The sequence below is a fragment of the Oryctolagus cuniculus genome, chromosome 18, assembly GCF_051225735.1.
Source record: "Oryctolagus cuniculus isolate XC-2025 breed Fujian yellow rabbit chromosome 18, ASM5122573v1, whole genome shotgun sequence".
In the NCBI taxonomy this organism is placed as follows: domain Eukaryota; kingdom Metazoa; phylum Chordata; class Mammalia; order Lagomorpha; family Leporidae; genus Oryctolagus; species Oryctolagus cuniculus.
In genome coordinates, this window is record NC_142884.1 from 16,959,425 (window position 1) to 16,977,264 (window position 17,840).

The window sequence follows — 17,840 nt, forward strand, 5'->3', positions numbered from 1 at the left end:
CTGCCACCAGGATCCTGACTCTGCAGCGGTAGATCATGGCAGACACGCCGTCGCCCACCAGGGACTACATTTCCCAGCCTCGCCGGGCCCTGGGTGCAGCTGCGTGACTAAATCACTGGGGAAACTCGGCTCAAGTCCGGGGGGTTGTGGTGAGGGGAGAGAGGGAACACCAGGGGTCTCAGGGGTCTCCACACTCACACAGGCTTCAGGATCCCCTAGAGGGATGCCAGGGCCCGGCCGGGGGTTCCTAATTCGTGGCCCAGGAATGCGCATGTCCAGCCAGGTGCCAGGGAAGCTGCTGTTCCCGGAACCACACTCTGGGAACCACGGGTCTGACCTGTTTAGGTCGCTCACTCGGGCTCGGTGAGCAGCTCCCGCCCGTGCCCCCGGGTCCAGCGCCCTCAGCACCCGCTAACACTGCAGGTGCCCCAGCTCCCGAGGGCCCATCTGCCCACAGCCCGATTCCCAGGGCCACCTGGCTCCCCAGGGGTCAGTACGCCCCAACCCCCCACACACTCAAGACACACCGCCTGTGAGTTCCCAGGAAATTGGAGATTTGGCAAAATGGCCAGCTCAGCCCAGGGACTCTGGCCAACAGGCCGCTCCCGGGACTGGGGTCCATCCTGGCCCCATCGCAGGAGCCGGGTCGGTGCCATCTGTCCACAGAAATGGCCCTCACCTGATTCTCACTGGGACTGGGCTCCGTCAGGCCCCCTCTCCCAATTCCAGCTCCCTCCCTGCAAATTCCCAGTGTGACGGGCCACACACACACACACACACACACACGCACAAAACAAGAAAATGTTTTAATTGTAAAACTAACGTGAGAAGGGTGGGGGGCGGGGCAGCCGGGGCAGGACCGGATTCCTCAGGCGGTGGTTCCGCCCGCTGCCGCCCGCCCGGGGGACCTCCTGTTCCAGGTTGGGAGGGCGGGAGTGTTATAAAATGACAATATAAATAGACTTCTAGAAAAGAGGTGGCTGTCCTGGTGCAGTAGTCGTTTGCTGCAGAGGCTGGGCTGGGCGGGAGGCCCCGCCCCATCTCCCTCTTGAGCCACAAGCAGGGTGTGGGGCGAGGGGAAAAGGCCACGTCAGACATTCATGATTGACCCCCACAATGGCTCGGGGGTGGGGGGCCTGGATGTCAGGCCAGGTCTCAGAGACGCCCACCTTGCGGGCTGGAGGGCAGAGGAGCTGCGCCTTCCACACACACATGCACACACGTGTGCACACACACACTGGTGTGCACACACACATACTGGTACGCACACATGCGTGCACATACTGGTGAGCGCACACACATACGCACATGTGCACACACATACACTACACACACGCCTCGTTCTTAGTGTTCTCTCCGGCCCCGGCTGCAGGTTTCCAGTGATGGGGGGCCGCGTGTCCTTCCTGGAGACAGAACACAGCGGGGGCCTCTCCCAGAGGGTGGGGACCCTGAGGGCCTCACTTGCTCCCAGGAGTCCGTGTGTTTTCGGAAGTCACAAATTGGAACCAGAGTTCAGTAGTAGGGTCCCCTGTGTCCCCGGCGTCCGGGCCAGGAGCAGGCGGGGCGCCGAGGGCTCTTTGGTCCAGGCCAGGGCGCTGGGCCTCATCTGGCGCGGTTCTGGCGCATGAGGGGCACGATGCTGGCGGGCGGCCCCGCCTTGCTCAGGAACGGGTGCTTCAGCAGCTCGGCCGCCGTGGCCCGCTGTGCGGGGTCGCGCACCAGCAGCCGGTCCAGGAAGCCCTTCAGGGATGGCGACACCTGCGAGGGAGGCGGGCGGTGAGCGGGAGAGGGCATGTCTGAGCGCCGGCTCCACTGCTCGCTCGCTTCCTCTTCCATCAGACGGCTGGCAGGAGGTCGGAGCACCCACGGCTCGGCCCCAGGGCTGGCGGCAAAGCCGAAGACCCCCAGACCTCGTTCCCTCCCCAGGAGCCAGCCGCGGTGTGCGCTCAGCCAGGCCAGCTTGCGTTCAGCCTGCGGGGGTGGCGGCAGAGCAGGGGACCCAGTGCACTTTGTCTCTGGGGCTTGGGCCCGGGACCCAGCGAGTACCCCCCCGCCGGCGCTCCCTACTGGGACGGGGCCCACCTTGTGCAGGTTCTTCAGCCGGGGCGGCAGGTTGTCCCGAATCATCTTCATGGCTTTGAGGGGTGGCTCGTTGAAGTAGGGGGGTTCCCCGTCCACCATCTCGATCACCATGACGCCCAGCGACCAGATGTCCACCTGGGCAGGGGAAGGTGGGGGCAGGGACGCCCCAGGGAGGGATGGCTTCAGGTCTGCCTTTGCCTCCTGGCTGCCCAGCGCTGCCCACACTGAGGTCCCCCCTGGGGAACCACCTCCCTCCCTCAGCGATGGGTGCATGACCCAGGCGGCCCACTCAGCAGTCGGGGGACACTGTGATTGGTGCAGGAATCAGCACAGGACCCAAGCTGAGCCAATCAGAGTCAACCCTGGGATGCTGGCCCCGGTCAGCGGAGCACCCGCCTGGGCAAAATAGGCCAAGGAGGGAATGAGCCGTGTCTGGAGCCCGCCCAGCCTTCCCAGTTCAGGGACTGACAGCGTCCAAGCCAAATCCATTTGCTCCGCGAAGTCCCCACGGTCTCACAGCTGCCTGCCCTCCTAGGCCGAGCCCCCAGCGCGCTTCCCAGGGCGCCTTTCTCACGGCCCAATGGGCTCGTCTTGCTGACAGAGAAATCCTTAGGGCCAGCCAGTGAAGGGGTCACTCAGGTGATGGGCGGGTGGGCTCTGTGGCCAAGACAGAGCACCCCCAGTGCCACCTGCTGTTGCCACGTGGCAATTTGGCCTCCATGCAGCCAGACCTCTGGGCTTCCCAAGAGGGGTGGGAACCCTGGTTTTCCGTGGGAGCTCTCACTTGAAAACACACAGTGGCCACGGCCTGCCCATACGTGGCTGCTGGGCCGGGCCGCCAGGCAGGCCCAGGGCTAGGCTTTAGAGGCAGCGATCAGTAGTAATGAGGGGGAGGGGCTCCTCAGACGCCAAGCCTCCCAGCTGGCTCCCCGCTGTCCAGCCCGAGCCCTCCCCCAGCACTCGGCTGTCCTGGCACAGGCCCAGGCGTCAGGGGACTCACCTCCGGCCCATAGGGCAGGCGGGAGATGAGCTCCGGGGCCATCCAGTAGGGGGTGCCGACCAGTGACTTCCTCCGCGGCACCTCCTTGCTCACCTGGGCGCAGAACCCGAAGTCCGACAGCTTCACCTGCGGCGGGGCAGAGGCCGGCATGGGGGTGCCGTGGGCAGAGCTGTCCACCCACCCGATTCCTGGACCTCACACGTGCAGGCCCCATCGAGCAGCCCCGGTCAGCGCTGGCTCTGCAGCCAGACCACCGGGCAGCCCCGCGCCAGCCCGTGGGTCTTTGGGGGAGCGGCTGGGCTGGGCCCCTGCCCCTGGCAAGCAGCGGCCTTCAGTTCCAGGCTGGGGGCACAGGGCCTGCTTCAGCAGGGCTCACTGAGGTGCCCAACCCTGACTGCAGACACTGGCAGATCTTCACATCCCGCGGGGGGAGACAGCTCAGAACTCTCTCCCTCTGCCCCCCATGACCACAGGGCTGAGGTCTCCTCGGGGAGGCAGTGGGGTCGCCACCTGCTCAGGAGTCTGATCCATGCCTAGGGCCCTCTCCCACACAAAGTCGTGCCCTCGTGGATCCTAAATGCGTGTCCTGGGTGCTGTGCATTTCACCCATGGCCCCAGACCCCACAACCTCTGTGTGAAATATGGGCGACAGGACTGGCTCCACAGCCCACCCCGGGAGCCTGGCTGGGAGCTGGTTTGCAGTGGAGGGAGCCACCTGTGGCCAGTGGCTGTGGTGCCGGCCCCACCCTGTCCCCGGCGGGTCAGGGCCAGACTATAGTTCCCAGGATCCTGCAATGATGGCAGAGCGCCCTCCCCCACTCCACCCCACCCCGAAGCGCGCCAACACCATCCCCAGCGACCTGGACCCTTGCTCTGGACAATTCCGCGAGGAACCGAGCAGCTTCCGTGGCCCCGGTCACGCAACAGGCTCAGCACCTCCCCCAGCGGCGGGGGGCAGCTGGGGGGGGGCAGGGAGCCTAGGTGCCCACCGCCGCCTCACCCTGCCATCGTGGGTGAGCAGGATTGAGTCACTCTTGATGTCCCGGTGGATGACGCCCTGGGCATGGAGCACGGACAGGGCCTGCAGCACGGCCAGGCACACGGCGGCTATCTGCTCCTCGTTCATCCTGCACGGGGTGGGGACAGCTGGGCCGGCCACTCGGAAGACACACCCACTCCTGGGCTCCGAGACCCGGCCCCGCCCCGTGGTCTGGAAGGGGCCTGCGCCCCACCCCCCCGCAGCTGCCGGGCAGTACCTGGTGTGGGTGACGATGTCGGTGAGGGCACCTCCCTCCAGAAACTCCATCACCACCCAGAGCTCGTCGCCCACCAGGTAGCTGTTGTACATCTCCACCACGTTCTCGTGCTGGTAGTCCCGCATGATTACCACCTGTTGTCAGGGCGGGGGGGGGGGGGGGGGGGCGAGGGACAGGCCAGCTCAGCGAGCCGCCCTGCCACAGCGGCCTCCCACCTCCCTCTCGGGCCCAGGCCTGCTTCTGCCCGGACTGCCTACCCCACCGCCAAAGCCGGGTGGACCTCAGGGTCGACCCGAGGCCTCCTTCCTGGGCCAGCCCCACCCCAGGCACAGCTACGTTCTTGGAGCCTGGCTTCTGACCAGGCCTGGGCTGGTCTCAGGGCCCTGACCATCAGGCTGGCGCGGGCAGCAGGAGGGGAAAGATTTGAGCACTGAGGGGGAGAAGGACAAGCAGGTGTCAGGTTGGAGAGGTCAAAGGGCGGCGGGATTCCAGGGGTGAGAAGGCCCAGCCGGGAGGCTGGAGGCAGCAGGCACTCTGGCTCAGAGGGACCGTGCTGTGCACACACTCGTGGTGCAGCCTGGGCCCTGTGGTGGGCAGCAGGGAGGAGGAGCCAGCGCTCGGGCTTGAGAGCAGGACCCTTCCCACACTGCCTCCTGGGCGGGGTCAGAGGCTGCCCGGGTACCAAGTTCTTCAGCAGCGGCCACCAAGGGCCAGCTCTAGACGTTGCACAAAAGCAAGATGGGGGCTGGAAAAAGAAGGGCAGGACCTTGCCCGGGGGGTGCCGGGGCCGCGGGGAGTCTGAGGGGGAGCGGAAGGGGTGGGCACGGAGGTCTGCGTGTGGGCTGCCCGAAAGGGGAGGCCGGGGCTGCAGGGCTGCGGGGCTGCAGGGGCAGACAGGGCGCCTCGGGCTCCGGCCTGGCGATGGGGTGGGGAGGCCCCGGGGAGGTGCTCTGCCAGCCAGCTGGGATTCGGTGGCTGACGCCGGGACGCTGGGAGGGAGAGGCAGGAATGGGGACGGAGACGGCCCAGAGGGTGCAGGGAGCGGGGAGGAGGGACGGCAGAGAAGCCGCCCGGCAGCCTGGCCCGGGTAGGGGGGCTCACCTCGTTGAAGAGCAGCTCGCGCCTCTGCTGCTTGCGCAGGTCCATCTTCTTCACGGCCACCAGCTTGCCCGAGCTGCGCACGGTGGCGATGCACACAATGCCCGTGGAGCCCTCGCCGATCTTGATGAAGTTGTCCAGGTAGGAGCGCGGGTCCCCTGGGTCCACCACCAGCTGCAGGGCAGCCCTGAACTGCTCGTGGGACACTCGCTGCGGCTCCCGCTGTGGGGAGCGGGGGCCGGGGGGCCCCGGGGCAGGGAGGGCAGCGGGGACAGCGGGGACAGCGGGGGTGCGGGCTGGCGGGGCCAGCTGGGGCTCAGAGGCGTGGGGACCCAGCACTCCAGGACTCGGGGGGCCGCGGGCTCGGGCGGGAGGCCGGGAAGAGGACTGCGGGACGGCCCGGCCCCCTGCGGAGGGCCCATTCGGGGCCACATCGCGAGGCTCTCCCTGCAACAGAAGAGAGAGGCAGCCGTGAGCAGAGGGCCGGGCTCAGCTCCACTCCCCGAGCTGGGGCACAGACACATGGGCGGTGGGGATGAGAGACGCACAAGCGGCCAGGCCTGGGCGGGGGCCAGAGGGTGGGAACCAGGGAAGGGGACTGGGGGGCTCTCGGGGGAAGGGGATGTGTTACCTGGGCACCCCGGGATGGGTGGTCCGTGTCGGCCCGGGGGTACGTGTTAAAGGGCCGGCCAGCCGCCAGCTTTGCTCCGCTGGCCAGAGGGGCAGGCTGAGGGGTGCTGACGTCAGGCCCAGAGAGGGGGCGTTTGTCCCGGGAGGACTCCTGGGGGCCCCCTGAGCCCTCCCTGGAAGACTTGGGCCTCTTCTCAGGCCCCACCCGTCGCTTGTCACCGCTGGCGCCTCCTGCCTCGCTGCGGCCGGTGGCCCGGCCTCGGCCGCCCGCCTTCTCCGGGCCTGCTCTGGCGCCTGCGGCCCTCTCCTCCGGCACCCCGTTCTCCTGGCGGGTGCGGGCGGGCAGCGGCGGGCTGTCTCTCCGCAGGGAGTTGGAGCGCGTCACCGACATGTTCTCAAACTCGTCGAGCAGCAGCGTGAGGGCCCCATCCTTGGCACCTTTGCTGCCCCGCACGATGGTCTGGGGTCCCGGGCAATGGCAGGGTGGGGGCCGGGCAAGGAGGGGACACAGGACGTGCATCCAACACACAGGGACAGGACAACACGACACACACAAAGACAAGACAAAGACGGAATGAAGAAATGCCATGGGGTGATGGTGGGGTGGGCAGAGGGGCAGGACCCTGCAGCCTTCCCCCGGGACAGCGGCCGCAGGGGCTCTGTGGGCACTCTCCAGGGCTGGGCTGCCGCCCCCACGCAGCTTGTCTCCTGCCCCAAGGGGTGGAGGGAGGGAAGTCACCCAGTAATCAGCCCTGGAGAGCTGCAAATTACAGGCTGCGGGGCCAGGCTCGGGGCCAGGCTCGGCTCGGCTGGCACTTCCTCCCCTGCAGGCCGCCAGGGTCGTTAACCCCAGCACCACGCTCTCTGCTCTCCTGGAGGCAGGGGGGAGGGTACAGGGAGAAAAGAAATGCCCGGGCCTGAGGGACAGGGCAAGGGGTCCCCAGGAGTGGGGAGGCAGACACAAGCATGCGTGGGGACCGGTCTGAGGGTTAAGTGTGCCCTGAATCTCCTCCCCCTCCCCATCTGTGGCTCCCACCTGCCTCCCCTCAAGGTTCAGTCACAGCCTGCGGGCTCCCTGATCCCAACCAGCTCCACACACGCGCCCAGCCCAGGGCTGGCACCGCTGTCCTGCTGCCTGGAACATCAGCTTCCTCCAGGCGTCCCCACGCTCAGCATTCAGCTGGCCTCCCACCCTGAGCCCCACTCCTGGCTCTTTCTCCTCCAGCGCACGTAACCCCAGCTGACGGAAGGCCCACACGGTGGAGAGTTCCGAGGGCAGCGGCTCTTTCTGCTCCTGCCCCTCAGCACACGCAACAGCAGCCAGCGCTCAGAGGGGGCTCAGCAGACGTCTGCTGAGCCGGACCGCGGTGAGCTGGGAACAGCAGCCGGCTAGCAGGGCCAGGACTGCCTCCAACATGCAGGGAGCACTGCCCCATCACCAGGGCCCTGCCCGGGAGCCCTCGCAGAGCAAGGCAGACGCGCACACAGGCGGCCGCTGGGTCTGAGGGCCCTGGCGGACCGGGAAGACTCGCAGCCGAGGGCAGCTGAGGCAAGTCAGAGCCACAGCACGCGAGGGCCACGGGAGGCCGTGAAGACAAGCTGCCCGCTCCTGGCTGGGAGCTGGGGTGGCCAGCGGCTCCGGCTGGGCTGTCCTGAGAAGCCCGGGCCACAGGTTCGGACGTGGAGCCCCTTGCTTTGTAAGCAGAGCAAAGTCAAGTATCCCGGGCAGCCTGCAGGGGCCACGCGGACGCTTCAGCTGCCAGCCCGAGACCTGCATTGTCTGTGGCCAACTCACTGACCTTGGGCCTCCCCCCGGCAGGCCTGGGCTGGGCACCAGCAGGGTATGAGTCAGCCGTGGGCCCGGCCTGGGCGCTGCGCCTGCTCACGGAGGGGCACGCCCGGCCCCACTCCATGGGACAAGCCTGTCCGCCCCGGCCCCGGCCCTTCTGCCTTCCCACTGCCCCGGGGACAAAGTCCAGGCCCCAGGCCCAGGAGACCATGGCTCTGATGGCCACTTCCTCCCACGACAAGCCCTGCTCCCCAGCCCGGCCCCTGTGCCTCAGAGCCATCTCAGGGCTGGGCCAAGGCGTCCCCTCTCCAGGCTGGACCTGGCTGGCTCAGGCACCTCCTCTGGCTCCCCCACCCCAGCCCTGTCCACCTGGGGCGCTGGCTGTCTACCACCGACAGAGGAGCCCTGAGAGCCCAGGACACGGCTGTGGGGTGGGGACGAGCCCAGGGCTCGGGGCAGGACTGCAGGGCTGGTGTGGGGACCGTCAGGGGAGCGCGGGGTCCTGGGCCTGGGGAGCAGCAGGTCAGAGGCAGGTGCCGAGCCAGCGCCGGCCCAGGGCTGGGGAGGCGGGCCGGGGCCGGAGAGCACGTGGGGAGGTCAGCAAGGAGCGGGTGTTTGGCTGAGGCAGCAGCGGTGCGTGCTCCTACCTTGGGGGCCCCTGGCTGGATGGAGGTGATGCAGGCGGGGTCGACGAGGGGCTTGGGCCTGCGAGCCGACTCCTCGATGAGGCTCTGCCACTGGCGCGGCAGCCCCGTGAACTTCTGCTCGTGCTGGTCGAAGCCGGTGTGCACGCGGTGCTCGAAGTTGGACGGCGCCGAGATCTCCACCCGCTTCTTCCTCTTCCCGAACATGGTGCCAGGGCCTCGGCAGCCCGGGGGCTGAGGCTTGGGCTCCTGCTGGGGGCCTGCAGGAGGGAACCACAGGTGGGGTTACCGGCAGCTGGACCCCTGCCCGAGCCCACCCACCCCTCTCTCTTCCTCTGTCCATCCTGGCCTATCTCATCTGGACCAGATGGAGGCAGCCTCCTCCTCCCAGGTCCCCGGCCCCTCCCCGCCCACAGCCTCTGCTCCCGGCCCTCCCGCGGCCCCCGAGGGCCCTCACTCTCCGCTGCCATCACGTCCTGCCTTCTTCTCTGCCTACAGTGGCTCTCACACCCCAGGGCCTTTGCAGGCGCTCTTCCCCTTCCTGGAACGCTTTCCCGGGGTCCACACAGCACCCCCCCCCCCCGGCAGGCAGAGCCCTCAGTGAAACCTTCCGGAGCACAGCAAGTCAAAGGGCCCCGCCACCCGCATCCCCAGCTCTCTACCGTCTCCCCCGGAGCCAGCGAGTCCCAGCTCGCCGGCCCGGCATCCACCCCGCCACTAGAATGTCTGTGCCACTGGCCAGGCCCTGCCCCCCTAGACCCCGCTGTGCCCACCCATGGCCCAGCACGCTGCCTGTGCTCAGTGACTGGTTCCGGACAGCCCGGCCACCACCCTCCCAGCTTGCTGGGGACTCCGGACTCCCGACACTACAGACCCTCAGCTCCTCACTCACTCAACACGGTTCCTGAGTCCCTGGGTACGCACGCCACCCAGGCCCCCTCCCCTGAGTCAGACGCCAAGCACAGCCCAAGGCAGCAGTAAAAGCTCAAGGGTGGTTCCAAAAGGAGGCTGAGGGCAATGGGTGAGCTCCTGCCTGTGACACTGGCATCCACGTGAGTGCCAGTTCAAGTCCACTTCTGATCTAGTGCTGTCCTAACGCACCCGGCAAAGCAGGGGCCCCTGCCACCCATGCAGGAGACCCAGATGGAGCTCCTGGCTCCTGGCTTCGGCCTGGCGCAGCCCTGGCTGTTGCAGCCATCTGGGGGATGAACCAGAGGATGGAAGACCCCTTCCTCCCTCTCTGTCTGCCTTTCAAATAAATAAAATTTAAAAAAGGAGGTCAAAAGGGTGGTGTGTGGACAGTGACACCCCTCAGGGAGCCCGATAGCAGGCCTGAGCAAGAATCTCTCTCTGTGCCGACCACCCGCAACCCCGGGCGCATCGACCCCCGGGCCTCGGTAACTCCGAGCACAGCAGCGCAGGGTGGCCGTGGAGAACAGCATGAGGACGGCTCCCATCAGGGCTTGCGGGAGGAGGGGCCCGGCTGACCCCCTTGGGGGTGGCCCCAACCCGCTGTCCCACACAGACCTGGTTTGAGGCCAGCTGGGCTAGGAGTGCCCTCAGGCAGGTGACGGCTCCTCCCCGGGCTTCGGGTCACTCATCTGTGAAAATGGAAGAACACGACGGTCACTCAGCCATTCACTCTCCCTGAGAGCTCCTCCAGGCCGCCCCTCTGCGCGGCCTCCGAGCTCCCGGGGAGCCACACGAGGCACACAGCCCTGTGCCCAGATAATGACAGCCTTGGGCTGGCTGGAAGCGCCAGCGCCAGCCTCCACGGATGGCCGGAGGGGACGGGGAGGCGGCCCAGGAGAGGGTCAAAGGGCCGGAGCCACGGCAGGAGGGGGCTTTGTGCTGCCCGGCACAGGGCTGCCAGCCAGCCTCGGGGCCTTAGTGAGGGCCCCTGTGTGTGCAGGTGGCACTTCTGCGGGCTCCTGTCCCGCACGATGGCTCCGGGAGGCCCTTCCTGGCGGCCAGCCAGGGGAACAGGTTTGGCGGCGGCGGCAGCAGCCGGTAGGAACCCAGCAGCCAACCTGTCTCATCTTGTCCAGGAGGCCAGAGGGTGGTCAGAGCCAGGCCTGGCCAGGGCTCCCCACGGGGCCCAGTTTCCCTGCTTGCCCTGGGGCACATGATGCTTGCACATAGGGTGCGATAGGACGGGCCCCCTTGCCTCTGCCCCAGCCCCCTCTCTGACCCCAGATGTCAGAAGCCCCTCTCAGTGTCTCCCCAGTGACTGCCCGAACACTGCCCGCCCCCTCCCAGGCTTCCATTGGGGCCCACCTGGCGGCCCTGGCCTGCTCTCTGCCGCACCCTCCTGGCTTCTCTGCCCGCGGCTCTCAGTCTTTCTGGCTTCAGATCCTAGGGTCGCCCCAAGACCCCGAGTATGCCCGCCCCTGCAGCGCCCTGCTCCGTCACTCGAGCTCTGTGTCCCAAGTGTTCTCTCCCTGTCTTCCCATGCCCAGCCCTGCCGCTCACCTTGAACTCTGGATCCTGCCCATCTACTCCCTCCTCCCACTGCCTGGGGGCACTAGGGCAGCTCCCAGGACCTCTGCAGAAACAGGGTCAGCCACGTGAACCCTCACTAAACCCAGCAGAGGGTGGGTGGAGCTCGGGACTGAGCAGAGGGATGGGCCAGGAAGGCGGGACTGCGGAGCCCGAGGTGCAACCACGTCAGCCAGCCCTCCGCCAGCCGGCAGAGCAAAGGCCCTGTGACCCCCAAGCCACCTCCGCACTGTGCAGCTGACCCTGCAGGGGCCGGGGGCGGGGGGGGGCACACCTCCGGATATTTGCCAGGACCACCCCTTCCCTCTGGGCACCACACAGGGGCAGGACAAACAGAGGAACTGGCCGTGTTTATAATGACCAGGCAGGCGCCCCACCCAGGTTCCTCCCAGGCAGCTCCGACCAGAAGCTCCCGGCTCCCACAGAGCCAGAGGCAGGTCTGGGGGAGGGAGAGAGCTGCTATAGAAAGGCCAGGGCCTGCCAGGGCGCAGAGGGGGCGGAGGGCACAGAGCGGGTGCGGTGGTTCCCAGGCCGGCTCCTGGGCGAGCAGCCCGGCCATCCTGTGCCTCAGTTCCCTCCTCTGCTTCCTGGAGTTTTTTATAAGGAGTCATGGGGAACACAGGCACTGATGGCCTGGCCCAGGGAGAGCCACTGGCTTTAATGCACACAGTAAGTGCTCAATGTGGCCACCATTCAAGCAGGTGCAGCAATTACTGAGCACCTACTGAGTGCCGCCCCTCCTCTAAGCCCTTCACTCAGAGTCCCTCATGTAGCCCTCCTGGCCAGGAGGAGAACAGCAGTGTGCACACTGCACCTGCCCGGGAACACGGCCGGGGCAGAGCCCGGGCCCCGCCAGCTCTCGGAACCAGCAGCAGATCCGAGGGTGGCAGCGGGGGCTGGGTCCTGCACTCCACGCCCAGCTCCATTCCATGCTCACAACCAACCTTCAAGACAGGTGTTCCCATGATCCCGTTTCACAGATGGAAAAGCTGAGGCCCAGAGAGGGAGAACCTTTTGTCCAGGGTATCCAGCTAGTGAGAGGTAGCCAGGATCTTAACCCCGGTAGCTGGGCATGGAAGGCCAGGCTCTTAGCTGCCTGTCCTGGTGTTGGCTTGTCTCTGATTATCATGCTGGACCCCCAAAGCCAGCCACGTGGCCCATGAGGGTCTGCAGATCTGCCTATCACCCCGCTGCCCTCCAGCCCCCCTCTTGCTCACTGCTGCAGTCACGTGGGCCTCCTTGCTGGTCTTCCAGTCCTAGACATGTTCCCACCTCAGGGCCTTTGCACAGTCTGCTTGCTTGCCCCCACCCAGAACTCTGCTGTCACTGATCTGCATGTGGCTCGCTCCCGCCTTCCCTGCCCCTGCCTGTTACCCTCTCTGCCCCTTTCCCTGCTTTCTCTCTCCTTGCTGCTCTTACTGCATACTTAGCGTGTGTACACATGCAGCAACCCTCACCTCCTGCCCCACCTCCAGGCTCCGAACAAAACCGCTGCCCCTGGCATGGGTGGGGAGGGGACAGCGCAGGGGATGTGGCCAGGTCACAGCCATCCTACCACACTCACCAAGATGAGACCCTGCATCAGAAAGGGCTTCATGACACAGTGCTCGCTGTTGCTACGGCACCGCCACCCGCCCTGCTCCCCCCGCCACGGCCTCTGCCCACCAGCTCCAGGAAGGCACCTCCCTGCACCCCCTGCCTTGTTGGGTGAGGTCAGCAGCAGGCTCCTCACTCCACCTCGGCAGCCTCATCCGCTCCTGCCTCTGTCCTGCACGGAACCACCCCCTATCCAAAGCTTCCCCAGGCCTCCCGCTTGGAGCCTGGTTCTGCACACAGCCCGCAGGCATGCAGTGGTGTGACCGTCTGCAGGCGGGGGCTGGGGCCACGGCAGCCTGTCCTTGGGAAGGGAGCAAGACGCTCAGTGAGGAGGTGCATCGGGGCTGGGACCTCCCCTAAGCCCCAGGCAGGGAGCTCTGGGGGCCTGGGAGAAGAGCGCCCCAGGCAGGGGTTAGGGTCAGGGGTGACAGGGCGGGTCGGGTAGGGCTTCGTGTGCTATGAAAGGCCTAAAACTTTCCCGCAGAGTGGGATAGATCCATGAGGGTTAGGGGGATGGGCACGGGGGTACATTGTGACCAGGCTCCCTCTGGCTGTGACAAGTGGGAGAAAGACGGACAGGACCCCTGGGCTGCAGAGACGCAGGCGGGCAGGTGCTAGGGCCTGCTGGCGACTTCCGGGGACAGCTGAGGCAGAGCCTGAGCTCCTCGGGGGCAGGGGGCAGGCCAGGCCTTGCTCAGCCTAGCAGTCCCCAGGGCCTGGCACATGCTGGCCCCGGGTATCCTCTCTCCATAGCCCACGGTGCCACCTCACACACACAGGAGGTCTCTGCCAATGGAGAGCCTCTGAGCCCGCTCTGGGTGGGTGGCGGGGGGCGGAGGCCCACAGAGGGAAAGTCAGGGCCCAGGGTCGCGCGCCTCCTGTGTCCCACAGAGAAGGTCTCGTCCACTCCCCAGGCCACGTCCTGCTCGTTCCAGCCCAGAGGCGCCACTGACAACGACCAGAACTGAGATGAGCAAAGCGGCCTCAGTGGAAACATTCAATGGATGAACACAACACCCTCCAAGGCTCCCTTCCACCCGGCTCCAACACCGCCCTGAGGAGGCTCTGCCCGGTCAGACCCGCCACCCTCCCGCACGCACGGCGGCTCCGCCCCTCACTCCGCTCCTACCACAGGGGCCTCCTCCGGTCCTGGACACACCACAGCCTGTGCTGCGCAGAGCCGCACGGCTCACCCTTTCTGGATACTGCAGCCGAGGCCTCCGCAGAGGCCAGCCCTGGGCCCAGCAGCAAGAGCACCTGCTTCCCACCGGCTCCCGCGCACAGGGCCCTTTGGCTCTGGCCGGATCCCTGCCATCTCGCACAGTGCCTGACACACAGCAGGCGCTCAGTGAATCTCTGTGGAACAACAGAGTGAGCCACTGCCATTAAGGAGGCATGTGCACGGCTGGGGGTGGGGAGAGGGGGGCGGAGAGCAGAGGCAGACGGGAGTCCCCAGGGCCTGTCCCTCACTGCCTGAAGTCTGACCTTGATGTCCGAGAAGGAGCTGAGGCCTTGGAGACTGAATCTGGCTGATGAGCAAATTGCCAGGCTGTCCCAAACACTGCCGGCAGCGCACCGCTGCAGGGCGGCCACCCCAGCCACGTGGCCCAGGCTGGGGGCTGCAGGAAGTGGCTGCGTGTCTTGGCTACAGGCAAGAGGCAGATCACACAGGGCGCGCCTTGGAAAGCCAGCAGTCCCCATTAAGACACAGATCCGGGGGGCGCCCTGGCCCTGGCAGCCGGGAGGGGAGTGTCCAGGCGGTGCCCTCACCCCCAGCCTCCGTCCACAGTGCCCTTGGCTTGGGTTCTGAAATGCAGCCTCCTTCACCTCCTTCACCTCTGACCCCTTCTGCTTCCTTCAAATTGCTAGGTCCTTCCCTCGTCCTGGAGGGCGTCTGTGCTGGCTGTGATGTTTCCCTGTGCGGCTATTTCATTAAAATCTGTCCCCCACCCCACAATGGACGGACAGCCCCACGAGGTCAGGGCCTGTCTCTTGTGGCGCTGCCTGGTGCCAATGCTGTCCTCCGCACAGGCCATCTGCTGAAGGCTGCTGTCACAGCGCAGAGATGTGCCGGTCCCTACTTCTCCCAGTGAGTCTGATTCTCTCCAGGGCTGGGATGGGGACCATGACGGTCCACCCATCTCAATGAACGGGAGCCCCATGATGGAAGGGCTGAGGGACAGCTCTGCCACCTGTGTTCCCAGCCCTGCCCAACAGGGCGGTGCAGCCGGAGGATGTTCAATGAAGAGACGGCTCCCTTTACTCAGCTAGACCCAGGCTGGCATTCGCAGTCCCCAGGGAGGCCAGGGCTCTGCTGGCAGCCTCTGCCTCCCAGCCCCTGCCCTTCCATCTGGCCAGGCTCAACAGGGCACTGTTGGTGGCCCCCAAACCCCAGAGGCGCCAGGGCGGGAATGGAGTCCAAGGAACCTGGGAGTGTGGGCGAGCCTGCCCGACTGGGGCCATCAGATTAGACTCCATTCATGCCTCCCCTGAGGCCAGGCAGGAAAGAGGGGGTAATGAGGCAGAAAAGAGGCTTTGGGGCCCCTCCCAGGTCCTGGAACTCAAGCCCCAATCCCTCACACAGCCCACCTCCCTGCCAAACAGCCCAGGCCCCCACAGGGCCACAAGCAGACAGTGGGACACACACTATGCGGCAGCGGATGCCCCTGTACACTCTGCTCTCAGCTCAGACCCGGCACACGGTACACGGCACACGGCACATGGATGACCCACAGCACGCATGCACACGTGTACATGCTCGGCCCACAGTGCCTAGAAGTCTGCAGCTGGCACCGTGCACAGAGCAGCGTCCCAGGGCCAGCACACAGACACGCAGCAGACACAAAATTCCACGGCCAGTCTGAGACCACGCAACCCATCTCCGCCCACAACGCCCTGGGCACCTGGACAGGGGCTGGGGCAGCAGCAGGGGCATGAGCTGGTGCCGGGGGTCTGCGCCCTTGTATGCTGTGGGCCTGGAGCCTCAGTTCCCACTTCCGGGAAATGGGAGCCTGCAGAGCATGCCGGGAGGGAGCGCGGGAGCCTCCGAGGGTCAACGTGTGGGCAGAGCGCGGGGAAGCCCAGGGAAGCTGGGCCCTGGGAGCCTCCACAAACAGCCGAGAGGCAGGCACCCCTGAGAGAGAACTGCAGACAGGCCCAGGTGCCACCCAGCACTGCAGCCCCCAGCCCCCCGGAGACAGGGACCCTCGTGCTCAGGCTCATCCCGGGGATGCTCACGGCCACCAGACTTACTGGCAAAGACGTGTGCCTGCGACACACCCTGCAGGAAGCCCTCAAGGCTCAACGGCAGACAGCCCACACAACCCTGGGCCACACACAGTAGCTAATGAGACCCATCGGTGCCCAAGCCCCACAGAACCCCCAGGTAAGCCAGGCCCCAGCACGAGCTCCCACAGAGAGGAGCACGCCTGGCCAGTCCCAGGCACCCAGGCACCCAGGCACCTGACACCTGGCACACACAGGAACGCCATGATCCCGCCTCTGGCCCGAGAAAGGTGTGGCCCTCACACATGCTCACGTGGGCTCCACTGACCCGGTGGCAGGCCTGTCCCCTGCCCAGCCCAGCCCTCCTCTCTCCTCTCCTGCAGGGCACCTGGCCAGCTCACCTCCACCATCTTCCCGACTTCCTGAGGGGCAGGGAGGCATGCAGCCGGGAAAGCAGCAGGCGGGGAGCACAAAGGAGACCCTGCAGGGCTCGGCACCCAGCTCACGGGCGGGCGGGCGGGTGAGGCAGCCGGGCCCTGGCAGCAGCTGAGCTGGGCTGTGGCTCCCACCCACAGAGGGCGGGCCTGGAGCCGGGAGCCTGGAGCCGTGTGGGTGGCCTGGGCCACGTGGCTTGCCTGGACAGAGGGAGAAGCTGGGTGGGGACCCCAACCACAGCCCTTGCCTCAGCAGAGCTGGCCCCTCACTAACACCCACCCCCACGCTGGGCTAGCGCTGGGGCCGCACAGAGCAGGCCTGGGCACTGGGGAGCACCGACCTGAGGCGAGTGGACCAGGCAGGTGAACAATGGGCCACGGCAGGGAGGGGTGGGGCTGCCTAGGGACGGGACAGTCTTGAGTCAAGGGCAGCTATACTCACCCTCCCCCTCTCCCCCACTAGGGCACATCTGAGATCCCCAGTCAAGCTGGGGCAGGGGCGAGGAGGGCCGAGACCATGGGGAGGCCCCCACATCCATCCCTAGGTTGAGAAAGGGGCTGGGAGGTGTGGTGGATGCAACAGGGAGGCTGGGACCTGGGAATCCACGTGGGCTCCGGCCGGCCAATGGAAAGGTGCGTGGCCCCTCCGACGGGGAACGGGCGCTGGGCCAGGCCCTGCTCTCAGAACCCAGACTATGTCACTTGGCTTCGCCACTGCAGGTCCATTTCACAAATGGAAGAAACTGAGGGCCAGAGAGGGTGAGCGAGTTGCCTCGGGCAGGGACGCGGGTGCTGGGACTGCCAGAAAAGCACCTTAACCCTGCTCTGGGCACAGCCCCCACTCCCAAGGAGATGGAGCGACGCCCAGAGAGGCCTCACAGAGCACTGCCCAGCCCCTCCCCTTCCCAGACACCTCCTGCAACGCCTTCCTGCATGACTCTGCCCCGTCTGCTCCCAAGGGCAAGGGCTGGGTCTGCCAGATCTGACGATATACACACCCCCGCCTACCCGGGCATTTCCTCCAGGAAGCCCTCCCTGATATTCCCGGCTGACCACTCGCGGTGTCACTGTCTCTGCTGAGCTGCTAGCAAGCACCAGCCAGACTTGTTCTGGGCTCATTCAGCAGTGAACAAAACTCTCCATTCACAGCTGCTGACATCCTACAGGGACATCCCTGGGGGCTCTGGGACCAGGACACGTACCCAGGCCTTGGTGAGCCCAGTGAGTACGGGGAAGCAGATGGCCTAGGCGGGCAGGTGGACGGAGAGGCTTGTGTTCCTCCCACTCCCCACTCCCTCGGGGCAGGTGTTGTCTCCACACACACAACAGGAGTCCCAGCTACCCCCACTGGGTCGATCACCTGCCCACCCAGCCGGTGGCTCCCAGCAGCGGCTGGGCTAGGTGCTGGGTCACGGTACAGCAGGTTTAGGGGACCCCGCAAGTCCCAGGACCGAGGTCACACCTCCCCTGTGGGGGTGGGGTGCCTGTCAGGCAGCCATGCAGACAGCAGCCAGGTGCGGCAGCTCCAGGAACCAGCCTGGCTGGTTTGGGCTCTGGTGGGGGAGGACTGGGCAGCTCTGGCCAGCT

At 66.4% G+C, this 17,840-nt stretch overlaps 1 protein-coding gene across 5 annotated transcripts in view; it reads right to left on the bottom strand.

The window, feature by feature from the left end:
- Positions 1-787: 787 nt before the first annotated feature.
- The window catches only part of PAK4 (p21 (RAC1) activated kinase 4), a 38,008-nt gene continuing 20,955 nt past the window's right edge, over positions 788-17,840 (bottom strand). For 2 of the 5 annotated variants that reach the window (XM_008257151.5, XM_008257149.5), the window contains exons 2-10: positions 10,027-10,100; positions 8,503-8,759; positions 6,068-6,526; positions 5,440-5,883; positions 4,339-4,472; positions 4,083-4,209; positions 3,083-3,208; positions 2,083-2,217; positions 788-1,758 (exon numbers count right to left, since the gene is read on the bottom strand). In XM_008257151.5, coding sequence (XP_008255373.2) covers positions 1,603-1,758; positions 2,083-2,217; positions 3,083-3,208; positions 4,083-4,209; positions 4,339-4,472; positions 5,440-5,883; positions 6,068-6,526; positions 8,503-8,706 — 1,785 coding nt within the window. In that variant the 5' untranslated portion in view covers positions 8,707-8,759; positions 10,027-10,100 and the 3' untranslated portion in view covers positions 788-1,602. Of the gene's footprint in view, positions 1,759-2,082; positions 2,218-3,082; positions 3,209-4,082; positions 4,210-4,338; positions 4,473-5,439; positions 5,884-6,067; positions 6,527-8,502; positions 8,760-10,026; positions 10,101-16,220; positions 16,352-17,840 lie in introns of those variants that run through there. The other 3 variants (XM_008257152.5, XM_002711469.6, XM_070062235.2) reach the window with 3 other exon arrangements.